Source organism: Eucalyptus grandis, chromosome 4 (genome assembly GCF_016545825.1).
Source record: "Eucalyptus grandis isolate ANBG69807.140 chromosome 4, ASM1654582v1, whole genome shotgun sequence".
Classification (NCBI taxonomy): domain Eukaryota; kingdom Viridiplantae; phylum Streptophyta; class Magnoliopsida; order Myrtales; family Myrtaceae; genus Eucalyptus; species Eucalyptus grandis.
Genome location: NC_052615.1, coordinates 29,484,237 through 29,500,043, shown reverse-complemented (window position 1 = coordinate 29,500,043; position 15,807 = coordinate 29,484,237). Strand labels below are relative to the sequence as shown.

General features: G+C 44.4%; 2 protein-coding genes across 2 annotated transcripts; both read right to left on the bottom strand.

The window, feature by feature from the left end:
* Positions 1–1,398: 1,398 nt before the first annotated feature.
* Positions 1,399–3,825, bottom strand: LOC104441707 (probable membrane-associated kinase regulator 2). The gene is made up of 2 exons (XM_010054899.3): positions 2,109–3,825; positions 1,399–1,876 (listed from the first exon to the last, which is right to left on the bottom strand). The coding sequence occupies exons 1-2, from the start codon at positions 3,403–3,405 to the stop codon at positions 1,788–1,790; spliced, it is 1,386 nt and encodes a 461-aa protein (XP_010053201.2). The 5' UTR covers positions 3,406–3,825; the 3' UTR covers positions 1,399–1,787.
* A 3,656-nt stretch (positions 3,826–7,481) lies between these two features.
* On the bottom strand, positions 7,482–8,813 carry LOC104443114 (glycosyl hydrolase 5 family protein). The gene is made up of 2 exons (XM_039310881.1): positions 8,255–8,813; positions 7,482–7,909 (listed from the first exon to the last, which is right to left on the bottom strand). Exons 1-2 carry the CDS (start codon positions 8,811–8,813, stop codon positions 7,482–7,484), a joined length of 987 nt encoding a protein of 328 aa, XP_039166815.1.
* Positions 8,814–15,807: the final 6,994 nt, after the last annotated feature.

The following is a 15,807-nucleotide window of genomic DNA, read 5'->3' as shown; positions in this document are numbered from 1 at the left end:
AGGAGAGCCGTCGCTTTCCGACTCTTTTCACCACGGCCCGTGATTTGCCGGCCCTGGTAGCGTCTACAGTATTCACCAGTGTCTATGTTCAGCAGTAATAACCAACGGATTTTGGAAGACAATAGGTCGAGTTGATTCGCAAAAATATTTGAAGATATATGAACGAGACTTTTATCGAATTTTTGTTAAAAGAATTGAATTAACTCCTATAAAAGTGGGGGGAGGTGGAGAGAATGAAAATTTTGGGAGGAAGGAAGAATCTTCTGTGAGCTTTGAAGAACGAGCGAAAGAAAATCGGCAGATTGCTTTCCCGAACATTGCTCACCAACGGACACGGGCGGCTCCACAAGGCGTCGCTGCCCAAGTCGAGCGGGAGCAATTTTTCTAATCCTGGATGGCGGGGGGGACGTCATTTCGACCAGGGAAATGAATCAAAGAATCTCGGAGATTGATATGATCATCATGCATAGGAGAGAGAAAAAGAATAATGGGTATTAGTCCAAAAAGAGCCTTGGAAAAGCAACCTACCCCACGGCTAAGAAACAAACAAAGACAAAAAGTTACACCCTATACAGAGTGAGAGAGGGTTGCTGCTAGCGCTAGCGAAATTAGGTACTGGCTAATTAGCCACAAGTTCCCGTGTGGACTTTCAAGACAGACCCACCCATCCACCCATCCCCCTTTCATTTTGAGTAACGTAACCTCGTTAGCCTAATCAAATTATTCGGCAGGCTGTCCGTCCACCTCGGTCGAAATTAACGTGGGCTCATCCCCGACATAAGCTTTGTTTCTCTAGCGTGTCTTAACGCCTCCTGTAAATGATGTCTTTTCAGGGGTTATGATCGTACCATAATGTCCGAAGCGAAAAAGAGCGAATGAGGTAGGTCCGGTTCCCGGTCCAGGTCCAACAACGCGGCGCAACAAGACAAGCTCGAAATCTCCTCATCGAAAGATGATGTTGATTTCACGGGCACCTGGGTAATCCGATGCATCGCCATCAATTGAGATCCCTCGATTTCCCCCAAGCCCGACTCGACCTCTCTCTCTCTCCTCGGAATCGCACCCCCGCCATTAATACAGAAGACCAAATACCAAAACAAAAAGAAGAAAAGAATGCAGCCATTGGAGAGAGAAAGAGACAGAGATCTGACAACTTCTTAACTCGCCTGTCTCCTCGTCTCTCTGTCTCTGTCTCTCTCTTGCTTTGACGAGCAAGAAAAGCGCGAAAGCGAGAAATACTTTTCACTGTTCAGGCCCCACACTTTCCCTACTTCGCTGACCGCTAAAGACGCCTTTGCTTTTTTTTTTTTTTTATTACCCTATAGCCCCTTCTTTCCTTCTTCTTCCCACCATGACCCGTCAACAGCATTTAAAAAAAGAATGCAAAACAGAGGCTAATTCAATATATATATTGGATATTTGAAGAGTGCTGCCGCTGCTGCTGCAGATCAACATTACCTAGATGCCAAAACACATACAAAAGATCTGATACGATTCTCTCTCTCTCTATCTCACTTCCATGAGAAGAGGACCACCGCTTAATCTTATCCCTTACCCTAAATTCCTATATATATTTTCCCGGAAAATTTACAGTGGAGAAAAAGACGGTTGACGACTTGATGGGAACAAATATTAATCATTTCCCTTAGCCATGCACACCCTTCTCGTCTTCCTCCCTTTCATTGGGCAATGATGTCAAACGTCGGAAAAACCACGCCACCCCATCATAATACATGGTCGTTTTATTTTTTCCGTTTTCTTCTCTTTTTTTCCCGCGCTCTCCGCCTTCATTTTCCGCCCTCCTCCGGCGAACTTCTTGATGCGTCCTTGCTCAGCGGATCGCTCACTGACCTCGCCAACAGCGACGATTCCGAGTCTAACCATACCAAAGAGGAAAAAGAAACACCCGTCATTCAAATTACTTTCTGCTGCAAAACTTCTACGACATCCTAGGAAAAAAGGAAAAAAAAACAGGGTATAATTCGCATGATATGTTAGTTCGGGTTCAAGTTCTGTTCCTCGCCAAGTATGGTCTTTTCCTTAATTTTGTGGAACTGTGATTATATTTAAGAAGTTCAATAGAGAAAAGATCGAGAATTTTCCATTACCTCGCGAGGCATTGAAGGATCTCTTGCAATGCAAGATGGCGCTCTGGATCCCATCCTGCTGCTGCAGCAGCGAATCGTCTCTCCTCGACGCTGCCGCCGCAGCCGCCTGCCCTCCCGGCGCTGCGGCTACGGCCGACGAGGCCGAGCGGCTCTTCCCTAGATGCTTGCACACCACCCTCAGCCCAGCTGGGATGCTACTATTTCCCTGCCCCTGCCCCTGCCCCCGCCTCTGGCTCCTTCCCTGGCCGCCGCTGCCGACCTCCGCTACGGCCGAGGCCTTCGACCGGCTCTTCTCGCCCTCCGTCGGCTCAAACACGGCGTGGCCGAGCTGCCCGGAGAGCCCCAGCCTCTCGCCGTACCGCTTGGAGACGCGGATGTAGAATGGCTTCACCTTCTTAAGATATCGTCGCATCGCCTCCCTCGCGAAGCGTCTCTCGTCGCCGCTCGCCGCGTCATCCTCGGAGGTCTGTTTCTGCTGCGGCTTCGCGCCGGAGGCGCTCCTCGAGCTGTTGTCGCGAGTGAAGAGAGAGACGAGCGGGACTTCCTCGACCTTGAACTTCACCGTGAAGAACTTGCTGCTGCTGCTGCCGCTGTTGCTTTGCTTCTTGTTGGTGTTGCTATTTTCTTGAGCTCTCGCTTTCTGCGGCGGCGTTGTGACGGTGAGACACGGCTCTTCCGACGTCTCCGTCTTCTCTGCTTTCTCGAGCGTGTTTACGAGCTTTGACTTCTTGAGGCCCAACATGAAGACGCGAAACTTGGTGGCAGACTTCAGCAGCGAGGCGGCGGCGGGAAATGACGGAGGCTTGGTGGAGTCGGGGTCGGAGGGCTGGATGGGCACGAGCTTCCCTTTGAAGAAGAGATCGTCGGAGGGAGAGAGAGACGACACGATGTTCGCGTCCGAGCAGTCGTGGCTCGACCCGGACGACCCAGAAGAGAGAGTGAAGTCGAACTCTCTCTCCACGTCGTCGCCATCCTCGTCGCCACCTCCGCATTCACTGTCACTGTCGTCCTCGTCGTTGCTGGGCTCGTCCCGCTTCTGTCTCTCCCCTTCCTCCTCCCCCTCCTCGGGCTTCTCCCCGTCGTCCTCGTCCTCGGGAACAGGGGCGAACTCCAGGTCGAAGAACGGCCCGTCGTCCCCGTCGTCGTCGTCTTCGTCTGTCTCGGGAGAAGAGCGGGAGACTGCGGAGGCGGTGGCGAAGATGGTGGTAGTGGCCGGGACGGGAGCGGCGCGAGGGTCGCCGCCGCCGCCGCCGACGCCGCCGCCGCGCCAGTACTTGAGGAGGCTAAAAGCTTCCATGGTCGGGAGAGCCAGAATAAGCAGATGTGGGAAGTGGGAAGGGCGAAAAAGGGAAGGCGCGGAGGTTGGAAATCTACCGGGCTGGTCTGGCCCTTTTGAGACGGTGAGGAGAGAGAAAGAGAGAGAGAGAGAGATGGGGATGGAGGAAGAAGGGAAGGTAAAAAAGGCGAAAGGGAGAAGAGGAGTAGTTAGCTGCCGCGAAGGGTAAATCAATGGTGGGTTGTTTTCTTTAGCAGTTTTGCAGTTGCAGAGGGTACAGAAGAGAGAGAGAGAGAGAGAGAGAGAGAGGGTAAAGGGGTTTTCTTTCTATGGAGTTTTGGAGGGATGTGGGGGTTTTGCAGAGTAGTCATGTGAAAGGGGCAGTGTGAAAGTCAGATACAACAAGGACAGGACAGGACCGGACCATTCATGGGCATTTCTCTCTCCTCCCTTTTTCTAACCATTTTCACCCCTCTGCCACTTACCCGATTTCACGGACAGAGTCATCTGACGGATCCTCGACACATGCATTGCTACCGTCGTTTCAAACCTATCTTCTCGGTCAGTATGGAGAGATTGGAGAGTGCCGGCCCATTTGAGCAAAGCATTCCGTTTTCGTGCACTCCTCTACGAATGTCTACGAACCTTATCGCTGTCTTTCATTGGAAAATTCTGAGTATTTTAGGCTGTTATTTTTCCCGCAATTTGTGTATTCTATAGGGTTTCTCTTGAAGATTTCTTTAATCTTCCCGTGGAGTATTTAGAAATTGTTGGTCTGACTGGCATTCGGTATTGGAGTTACGAAGCAATACAAGAAGTCGACGCCAGTTTTGTCCGAGGAATTTATACCTATTTATTCCCACCACCCACTTGCCGAAGATCCCCGCCAGCAATGCCTCTGGCCTCGGACGACCGCCCCTCGCCTCTGAATTCTGCTTGCGCTGGCCATGGTTTGTCCTCTCCATCATCGTCGCCTAAAAGTTTTCCTAAGTGGTCCCGCGAGCTTAAGCCTCAGGCGGCTGGGAACACGATCCAAAGTGAAGCCTTGCCTTCAGCCACCCAAAATCTAGAAATTCTCCTCAGTGCTCCACGATCGAAAGCCCTCCACGGTCGGAGACATGATGTCGAGCGAAAGCCCTTGCCAAGAAGCAGCCGCTGGAGACGAAAAGCGAACAAATGCCGTGCTACGCTCGCCAATCAGCTCCCCAATCACCGGCCCATATCAAACTCCCCCGGTCCCCCCGATAAAGATGGGCGGCGGTTCAACTTCCTCACGTTTTTGCACAAAATCTTGAAGTAGAGACACGTTTAATGTGAGGGGCTCATCTCCTCTCAAGACTTTCCCCGGATCGAGCTCCACAATCCTAAAAACGAGGAAGCTATCGATAATTATTGAAGAAATATGTCACTTAGATAAGCATTTCAAGTCCTCGACTTTCCCATGCATGACCCTCTAGAAAGGAAATCTCAAATTTGAAGTCCAATCATTTAAGAAGGCTCGACGGTGAAACTACTATCCAAAACATCAATAATCATCGGCACATAAAGGGCAATTGGACCATGCATGAAGACTATTGCCAAATGTTATGATGTGTAGACATTTATCGTGACATTCTACCGTTTGTCAAGATTGGATTATCACCTGTCAATCAATATCAAACGGTAATAATTACTTTTATCTATCAATAGAGACTGTACGAGTTGCTTTCCCAAATTTTCAACACTCGAATAACTTAACCACTTGAGGACCAATCTAAATCATAAAACCTGCATGGCTAACTCGTATTCCTTGATGTAGGTTCGTCCCTTGATGTAGGCTTCGACGAATTTCTCAAGACCGGACCGTCGGTCGGTGCCAAATGTACTAATTGACTTTATGTCGAAATGAAAAACTTTATCTTTTGAACCTCGAGCAGACTTAGGCACATAAAAATCAAAGCTCGAATTTTAAAAACCGAAAAAGCCGTTGCAAAAGCGCCTACAAAGTGTCAGTCCGGATTACTGGGTGGACCAGGCCGAGGCCTCAATGAATAAAAAACCAGGGGCTACGTATGGGCTCGGCGGCTACGTATGGGAGAAAAGGGAGACACTTTCCTCCTCTTATTATTACTTCTCTTGACCCGAAGGGACATAAATTCAGCTGATCGCGAAGCAAAATTGAATAATTAGGCAACCCAATTTGATGTTATCATTACCTTACACTGAATTTCGACCTTTTACACAATTGATTCGTTCCATGTAAAATCTACCCATCTTTCCACGAATGGTCTCATGCTATGATAATACCGGCATCTTGAAAATAAATGGGTTTGTGTTTGCCACGTCAGTAGCTCCCTAAAGAATAGGTCAAAAATCCTGATTTAGGGAATCTTCGGTGCAGTGCAATGAGCGAAATAAAAGCTCCGGGTCATTCAATTTAAAGATTCACCAAACTTCAGTTGATAGTTTGACTCGATTTGGTCTTATTTATTGATAGGAAGTATTTTGATCTCGATGCGCAAGGACAATTAGGCAATAACCACACAAAGACAGACAACTCGGTAGCTGGATGAATCGTCATCTTAAAGAGTGAGCATAGCAAAGATGTTCATCATTTCCTCACCGAGGCATTCATAAGGGTCTCGCCAGTACGGCCTATTAACCCCCTCAAATCTTCTTCAATGCACTCTCTCTCCTCTCTCTCTCATGCACACACTAACGCTACAATAATAACTCAGTGCTACAGCTCTCGAAAGGTACAGTTGTCACATTTGCTTGTGTTTGTACATGAGTGTACTAGTGGGAAAATGGCAGAATTAGATGGGGCACGGGAACCCAGTAAAAAATGAGCTAGATATAGAATCTACTTTTGAGGGTAGCCCATTTAAATTTTGCAGCCCTTTCAGTAAATACGCATGTATATATTTTCCTTTTCATATTACTGTGAGTATCTGAAAATTCTAATAAGATCGACGCAAATTTTTCCCATTCCACATGTATTTGGGATCTATGTCTATGCTTTTAGGGGGTATGGTGATTCGCTTTCGAATGTTACTAGAAAAATGAACTATCACTTGAGCAATTCCCTAAATTTTCATATGAAAGTGTGCCATACGATGCTTAAAGATGGAGCTTTACAACGGGAGTACTATGGACTCCCAAGGGCTGACAATGACATCACCGCTATATTACAATAATCATACAAAAAGCGTTTCGTGATTGTTTACTCTTCCCACCTTTCCCCACGGCTATGCATATTTCCCATTCAAAAAAGCAAAGTCGAAGGCCCTACACGACCAAGAAAGAATGGTGGGCCGCTTGAGAAAATAAAAGTGAATTAATCAATCTATACATATGCTTTGGCCAAAGGAGAACATGCATTTTGCTCCTAATAGAGAATTCTGTGAATCTAAAACAGACGTGTAGTACACAGTAAATTCGCTAGAGATCGTCCCATTGGCTAAAAGTCATTATCGAATTGCATTTTCGAGACCTTCTCCTTCTTCAATTTGTCAAGCTATAGTATCCTTGAAGGATTATATATGTCCGGGCAAATGAGAGTTTAAATGAATGTTAAGACATCTTGCGATATATTACATGCTAGCACAAAGCCTTTTCAGGCCTTGTACTTCTTTGTCATTGAGAGAGCGATGCTTTTTAGAGGTACATGGAATTAACAATTAATGTCCACGTATATGCAATTATACTCATATGTAATTGTCCTAATGTTAGAACTGAGTAATGCAAACATATACACAATTATAGGGATGCATCAAGGCGAAAAAGATCATGATGATAGCGATTGCAAATAGAAGTCGGCTTTTATTCAGCCACTAGCACGCTCTTTTGAGGACACAAAGCGGGCGACATTCTTCATCTCTTTCCAGACTTTCACAATCTTTTTTTCTCGTTGTTCATACCAATGAGCAAGGCTGCTTGCGAGGTGATTCTTTTCTCTTTTTCGAGGAATTCTTTGGTGAGGGTTTTTCTCAAAGCACTTGCTAACTGGGGCACGATTAATATTTTTTACTCGAAGATGTCACTAGCTTTTATGTTTTATTTCTCTCCTTGGAAATGCTACGCATGTATCGATCAAAGCCAATCCTCTGTTTTAGCGATCACGTATTCGTGGGCACGAACTTGAACCACTGGCCCTGTGGATTCTCCATGCACCCAGAATCATCATCAACGCAGATGCACTTCCTGGTCAAGATCACGGAAGATTCATTCGACTTCTTCTCCAAGCAGAGGCGGTTCCCATGTTCATCCGTGGCTGCTACGTGAAGCTTCGAGTTGGAGATTGATCTCCAAGCGCTTCGCTGGCTCGAGCAGTCGTTGGAAAGCGCCGGCGGGAGCCCATCGCCGAGGGCTTGGAGGCAGAGAGGAGTGCCCATCAACCTGATCGGGCCGCCGTCTCGGTAGTGGCTCCACCTGCTCCAAAGCTGGCGCTCAGCCGTGCCAATCTCGTGGTTGTTATTTGCTCGGATGCAGAGGCCGCTTTGCGGGTGGTACATGATGTAGGACATGGGTGAATTGGAGCTCGGATCTGCCCAAAGAGAGTTTTGATTAATTAATTAGGTACATGACTGATACTTGTCGCTAGATTCATGACCAAGTCATTAGAAAAAGTTTGGCACTTTCTATGGATTTTAGCACCTAAAGATACCCCCGTATATTTTTTTTTTCAGAGAAAAAACTGAAAGAGTCTCAAGTACGATTAAGAAAATGCTTTACCCCATATGGTGTTTCACTCAATGTCTCGACAAACCTTAACTATTAATTAACATTTTTTTTATAAATTAACATTTGAGATTTGTTGAGACGTCGAACGAAACACCGTACAAATAAAAGGTCCAAGACCTATTTTAAATATTCAAGCAACAAATCACACCTTGAATCATCGTATGCACTTGTTGAAACCTCTCCCCAAACTTTGGGTTTCGGAGCCCATCCCAATTGAAATCGACCACGCCGAAGGTCTTTTCAGGCCTGACGACCCTTTCCCGGTAATAATAGCTCCCCTGCAATGCCCACAAGGCCCAGTCCAAGTCTTTCCCCGCGGCGTACCCCATGAAGCAGCTCAGTAACCAGTCATCAGCCCGGCTTTTCCCGGTCTGGTCAAGCCCCAACTCACCTAGGAACAGCGGGGCCGCGCCGGGGCCGCTCGAGAGGAACCCAACTTGGTCATCCATCCTCTGCACGGCGTCGGCGCAGACCCGGTCCACGGGCTGGACCTCCCAGATCTTCCAGTCCGCTCTGAACGAGTACCGGTGGGATTCGTGGACCGGTTTGCGGCCCAAGTGGAGGCCCACGGGCCTCTTCCTCAGGAAGCCGAGATTGGAGGCCCAAGTCAGGCCCGAGAGGATGACCAGCACGTTCGGGTTGGCCCGGTGGAGCTTGGTCGCTGCAGTGCGAATGTACTGGTACCAGTCGTGCTCGGCGGAGCTCATTTCGCACGCTCATTCCCACCACCTAAGATCGATAAGCGAGAGTTAAAAAAAGGGACACACTGCAAGAGCTAGAGAATCACACAATTCGCAAACTCTCTTCACGTGCTTCAAAGCCATCTCTCTCTCTCTCTCTCTCTCGCTGTGGACTCACTTAGTGGGTACAATAATTGACAAATGAACGGTCGGACAAGGTTGGGCGCTGCACGCCCGAATGTTCCAATCAGTCTAGGCGGTCCCCATTGCACAAGAGACAATATTCGGAGGAAAAAAGACCTCTTTTTGCACAGTTGACTAATGGATTTTTATTTTTCCCAATACGAATATGTCGTTTTGAAATAATGAATCCCTCTATGCAGTGCTAGCTTCTTCTACAAGAAATATTCACTATATGCATAATCTCTAAAAATCGACTTTCTTTTTCCATCTTTCATGACACTAGTTCAATAATAATTCATTGCCAACCAAAAATGTCACTATCGATTCTTATCATCAATAATTGATATGCTCCGTTGTTGGACGGTGGTTTCATTAGTGACACGCTTAGCTCTTCCAGCTAAAGTGCTTGGCCACCGCGACGAGTCCTCTCAGCCACTCTTCAGGATTGAAGTATTTGTCTCCGAAGAAGCTGCTCCCCTCGTTGTAAGGACAGCACCGGTTGGGCTTGCTCACTTGGTTGTCTAGTACCACCATCACGCCTTGCTTCCCGAGCTCGTCCACGACAGTGGCGTAGGCCTCCACATGGGTCATGTTCAGCACGAGAGGGTTGCTACTTGCCACCCTGCCTTTGACCTTCGCCAGGCTTGATGGCCTAGAGGGTCTCCTCGACGGGCCAGTCGCCATGGCCTGGCCGAGTGAACATGTAGGTGGCCCACGTGAGGTGTAGAAATATGTCACTTGGGTAAGTGTTGAGAAAGGCTAGTATGAACAAAATAAAGGAGTTAGGGAGAGAATAACACAAAAATTTATAGTGGTTCGGAACTAATCCAGCTACGTCCACTCTCCCACGATAACGGCGCTTTTTCACGTGATTCCACTATGCAATCAACAAGAGATTACAACTTCGAGTGCAAACACTTAGTAGATCACACTATCTCACTAAGTCACTCTCTTGGTATTTCTCTCACGATTACAAACGTTTAAGATCTCAAGAGACAAGTATATGATCTAAAGTCGCTTAGACTTTGGAATTATAAATTCTACGCTCCGTCTTCTTACTTCGCTTTCATCCCTTCATCTCCTTAAATACTCCTCCACTTCCAAACTACCGTTGGACGGTATCCGGAGAATCGTCTTCCAATATACCCATTGGACACCAGATCTTAGAAGATTTGGTACTGCTTGAAAGTGACAAAGGTAAAATCCCAAATTGATTCCGATCGCCCATACAAACGAAATCTTGGTTTCCATAAGTAAAGCTTCTTCATATAGAAAGTTCTTGTCTTCATCATCCAATTGTCAATCAATTAGATTGAATCAATCAAATCAATCTTGATGTGGAATCCAAACCAGGATCACTAGCCGTTGTATGATTGACGCTGGAGTTACGATTCATCGAAATCCGGATGTAAAGTCCGAGTCTTGAGACTTTACGATATGAGTCTTGAGACTTTACAATGCTGGTGCCTTGAGACTTTGAATGGGAGTACGTAGACTTTAAGGTCCGCATGCCAGCTTCAACTTTAGCATAGAGTCGTTCCTGGGCTCGCCTTCACGTTCGGTCCGGGAATTTGTCGGAGTGAGCCGAGACACGATGTAGAGCGTAACTTTGACACTAAAGTCTTGCAGCTTCGACTTTTTGAGTCCCGAGTCTCGCAATCTTCTTGGGACTTTGAGTCTCGAGTCCGGGTCTTGGACTTTGATAATATCCTTTACGTGTTATATTATCTGCATGGTCTATTACTCAACCATCAAACATGTTAGTAGCCTTTGATTTATTTTGTCATCTTCAAAACATCATAAGGGATTTCCTAACAATCTCCCCTTTTGATGATGACAAAACAATCTCTGAATATGCAGATTTGTAAACATGCTTTTAAACATTTAAATCAAAGGATATCGAAGATAACAAATAGATTGAGCATAATAATATATAGAAAATAATCTCAGCTCAATATTATGCCATAGATAATATAATATTAACCAATCAGCACATATGCATATTCACATCTTCTCCCCCTTTTTGTCATAATCAAAAAGCGATAATGATGGATTCACGTAGAGAATGATAACAAATATCTTGCATGAATCACAATTTTCAAAAATCAGCTTTTATCGAATATTAAAGATATGCAATATAGCTCACTTCGATTATATCAGTAATATCCAATAAAAATCACGGATGCATCATAAAATTCACGTACCATTTTTGTCATAATAAAATGATAATATCAATATGAGATTTGTTAATGACAAAAGGTAATAAGAGATGCACTAACCGGATTTTGTAGAATAAATTCTGACACAATTACCTTTCCTTCCATCCATAATAAGATCACGATCAATCAAAAAAGATTTTTCCATAATTGATCAAAGCTCCCCCTCAATTTGTTGCCTTTTGAGATGATCACGATTCTTTTCCTTTTCTTTTGGATTTGCTTTCTCCCCTGGATTTCCTCATCGACCTCGAGTCCTGGTTCTAATCGACTTTGATTACCGAGTCTATGTCCGAGTGAGACTCGCATTACGAATGTTCCATCAAGCATAAATTTTCTTGCTCATCATCTTCTTCTTTTTTTTGTTCTTTTCGCCATTACGCTTGTATTTTCTTCCATCGAAATATGGTGGCCTTGTGTTGCTTTGCCCTTCCATAAGACTCTGGTGCCAACATACTAGCCATAAAGAATCTTTAGCTCAAAAGTAAAAACACTTTTATAAACCGAGCACTTGGCTCTCGATACCAATTGAGAGTGCTAGTATGAACAAAATAAAGGAGTTAGGGAAGAGAATAAGAACACAAAAATTTATAGTGGTTCGGCTTAATCCAAGCCTACGTCCACTCTCCCCACGATAAATTGACCTTCTTGGCTGGATTCCACTATGCAATCAACAAGAGATTACAACTTCGAGTGCAAACACTTGTAGATCACACTATCTCACTAAGTCACTCTCTTGGTATTTCTCTCACGATTACAAACGTTTAAGATCTCAAGAGACAAGTATATGATCTAAAGTCGCTTAGACTTTGGAATTATAAATTCTACGCTCCGTCTCTTACTTGCTCATCGGTCCTTCATCTCCTTAAATACTCCTCCACTTCCAAACTACCGTTGGACAGTATCCCGGAGAATCGTCTTCCAATATACCCATTGGACAGCCTTTCTATCTTAGAAGATTTGGTAGCCGTTGAGTGACAAAGGTAAAATCCCAAATTGATTCCGATTGCCCATACAAACGAAATCTTGGTTTCCATAAGTAAAGCTTCTTCATATAGAAAGTTCTTGTCTTCATCATCCAATTGTCAATCAATTAGATTGAATCAATCAAATCAATCTTGATATGGAATCCAAACCGGATCACTAGCCGTTGTATGATTGGGCTTGAGTTACGATTCATCGAATCTGGATGTAAAGTCTGAGTCTTGAGACTTTACGATATGAGTCTTGAGACTTTACAATCTGGGTCTTGAGACTTTTTACAATGCGACCGTGACTTTAAGGTCTAAATACCCGCTTGACTTTAGCATAGAGTCTCCGTCTTCCGGTTCGCTTTCACGTTCGATGCGGAATTTGTCGAGTGAGCGGACTTCGATGTAGAACACTTGACACTAAAGTCTTTGCCTTCGATGCTTTGAGTCTCGAGTCGGCAATCTTCGACTTTGAGTCTTGAGTCTCAGCCTTCGTACTTTGATAATATCCTTTACATGTTATATTATCTTTGCATGGTCTATTACTCAACCATCAAACATGTTAGTAGCCTTTGATTTATTTTGTCATCTTCAAAACATCATAAGGGATTTCCCTAACAAGTGTTTCAAGTCATCGACTTTCCCATGCGCAACTCTCTTGAAAGAAAACCTCAAAGTTGAAGTCCGATCATATATGATGGCTCAACGGTGAAACTACTATCCAAAAAATTAATAGTCGCCGAAGCATAAAAGGTAATTGGACTATGCATTAAGACCATTGCCCAATGTCATAACACGTTTATCAAGATATGATCATTGCCAGTCAATCAATATCAAACAGCAGTGATTACTTTCATCTATTAATAGAGAGAGTGTGAGTTTCTTTTCCAAGTTTTCTATGCTTGAATAACTTAAGCACTTGAGGACCAATTTAGACCATAAAATTTGCACGCTTAACTTGCGTTCCTTGGTGTAGGTAAGCTTCGACGGATTTCTCAAGATCGGACCATTGGTCGGTGCCAAATGTACTAATTGACATTATGTCGAAATGAGAAACTTTATCTTTTGAACCTCGAGCAGACTTAGGCACATAAAAATCAAAGCTCGAATTTTAAAAAACGAAAAAGCCCTTGCAGAAGCGCCTATAAAGTGTCATCCGGTTTACTTGGTGGACCAGGCCAAGGCCTCAGTGAGATCTACCCATCTTTCTATGAATTGGGTTGTAATACTTGTGTTGAAGTAATGTTGACATCCTGAAAATAAATGGCTTCATGTGTGCCACGTCAGTAGCTTGCTAAAAAAAATAATCAAATCGATTTAGCGAATCTTCGGTGATTTGACGAGTGAAATAAAAGCTTTGAGTCATTCGGTTTAAAAATTCACCAAACTTCAGTGGAAAGTTTGACTCAGTGATCTTGATCTTAATAAGAAAGGACAAATAGGCAATGACTACACAGAAAGAGAGACAACTTGGTAGCTGGATGAGTCGTCTACTTAAAGAGTGAGCCTAGCAAAGATGTTCATAATTTCCTTGCTGAGGCATTCACAGGGGTCTCGCAAGGACAACCTATAACCCCTCAAATCTTCTTCAATGCACTCGTTCTCCTCTCTCTCTCTCTCTCTCTCTCTCTCTCTCGCACGCACACACTAACGCTACAATAATAACTCAATTCTCCTCCTCTCGGAAGGTACAATTTCACATTTGCTTGTGCTTGTACAGGAGTGTACTAGTGGAGGAATTGCAAAAGTAAGCATCTTGAAAGCAGAGAGCGTGAGGAAATTAATTGAAAAATAAGGTTGAGGGTAACTCATTTAAATCTTGCATTCTGTTCATTAGATACGCACATGTGTATTTTAATTTACGACATCAACAAGATGTTCATGACTCTTTGAGCATCTAACAATGCTCATTGGATGTGGTAGTTTCCCGTTCCACACATATCGAGTAATTAATGTAGACGTTCCTGGCTATCTCTATGCTCTTGGGGTGTCTTCAAAAGAATGTGTAAGCATGGTGATTCAATTTCGAATATCGAGTTAGAAAGATGAACACACTTATCACTTGAGCAATTTCAGTGTGCCATATGATGGTTAAAGATGGAGCTTGAGCTTAGGGTTATCTTAATCCTACAAAAAGCAAAGTCAAAGGCCCTACAAGACCAAGAAAGATAGGTGGGCCGCTTGAGAAGCTAAAAGTGGATTGATCAATCTATACATGCTTTGGCCGAAGAAGAACATGCATTTGCTCCTAATAGAGAATGCTATGAATCTCAACTAGATGCGTGCACAGCAAAATCCCCAGAGATCATCCCATTGGCTAAAAGTCAATATCGAGTTACAGCATCAGGACCTTCTACTTCGATAATTTATCGAGCTATGGTCAATAAGAGTTTAGAATGGATGCTAAGACGTCTTGAGATATGGTATACTTGTGTAAAACCTTTTTGGGTCTTGTACTTGTCATTGAAAGAGTGGTGTTTTTTAGAGGAACATGAAATTAAAAAAAAAATTAATACAAACGCATATGCAATTATACACGTATGTAATTGTCCTCATGTTAGAATTGAGTAACGCAAGCATACACGCAATTATAGGGATGTATCAAGGTGAAAAAGATCATGATGATAGCGATTGCAAATAGAAGTAGGCTTTTATTCAGCCACTAGCACACGCTCTTTTGAGGACACAAAGTGGCCGACATTCTTCATCTCTTTCCCGACTTTCTCCATCTTTTTTTCTCGTTGTTCATACCAATGAGCAAGGCTGCTTGCGAGGTGATTCTTTTCTTTTTTTCCCAGGAATTCTTTGGCGAGAGTTATTCTCAAGGCACTTGCTAACTAGGGCACAATTTATATTCTACTTGAAGACGTAGCTTCCTATGCTTTATTTCTGTCCTTTGAAATGCTACGTACGCATCATGTATTCGTGGGCACGAACTTGAACCACTGGCCTTGTGGATTCTCCGTGCACCCGGAATCATCATCCACGCAGATGCACTTCCTGGTCAAGATCACGGAAGATTCGTTCGACTTCTTCTCCAAGCAGAGGCGATTTCCATGTTCATCCGTGGCTGCTACGTGAAGCTTTGAATTGGAGATCGATCTCCAAGCGCTTCGCCGGCTCGAGCAATCGTTGGAAAGCACAGGCGGGAGCCCGTCGCCAAGGGCTTTGAGGCAGAGAGGAGTGCCCATCAGCCTGATCGGGCTGCCATCTCGGTAGTGGATCCACCTGCTCCAATGCTGGCACTCAGCCGTGCCGATCTCGTGGTTGTTATTTGCTCGGATGCAGAGGCCGCTTTGCGGATGGTACATGATGTAGGACATTGGTGAATTGGAGCTCGGATCTGCCCAAAGAGAATTTTGGTTAACTAATTAGGTACATGACTATACTGTCCCTAGATTCATGACCAAGTCCTTATAAAAGGATTTTAGCACTTAAAGATACCTACGAATATCAATCTAAAGAGGAGTCTCAAGTACAATCAAGAAAATGCTTTATCCCATACAGTGCTTTACTCAATGTCTCGACAAACCTTAACCGTTAATTAATTTTTTTATAAATTAATATTGGAGATTTGTTGAGACATCGAACGTAACACCATAAAAATAAAAGGTCCATGACTCATTTTAAATATTCAAGCAAGAAATCACA

What these genes read in the sequence shown, in the direction of transcription:
- LOC104441707 (XM_010054899.3), bottom strand. Translation starts at nt 3,405, where the DNA reads ATGGAAGCTTTTAGCCTCCTCAAGTACTGGCGCGGCGGCGGCGTCGGC. An exon ending in ATCCTTCAATGCCTCGCGAG is followed by an intron (nt 1,877 to 2,108) that starts GTAATGGAAAAT and finishes TGGTATGGTTAG; the next exon opens with ACTCGGAATCGTCGCTGTTG.
- LOC104443114 (XM_039310881.1), bottom strand. Translation starts at nt 8,813, where the DNA reads ATGAGCTCCGCCGAGCACGACTGGTACCAGTACATTCGCACTGCAGCG. An exon ending in AGTGCATACGATGATTCAAG is followed by an intron (nt 7,910 to 8,254) that starts GTGTGATTTGTT and finishes CTCTTTGGGCAG; the next exon opens with ATCCGAGCTCCAATTCACCC.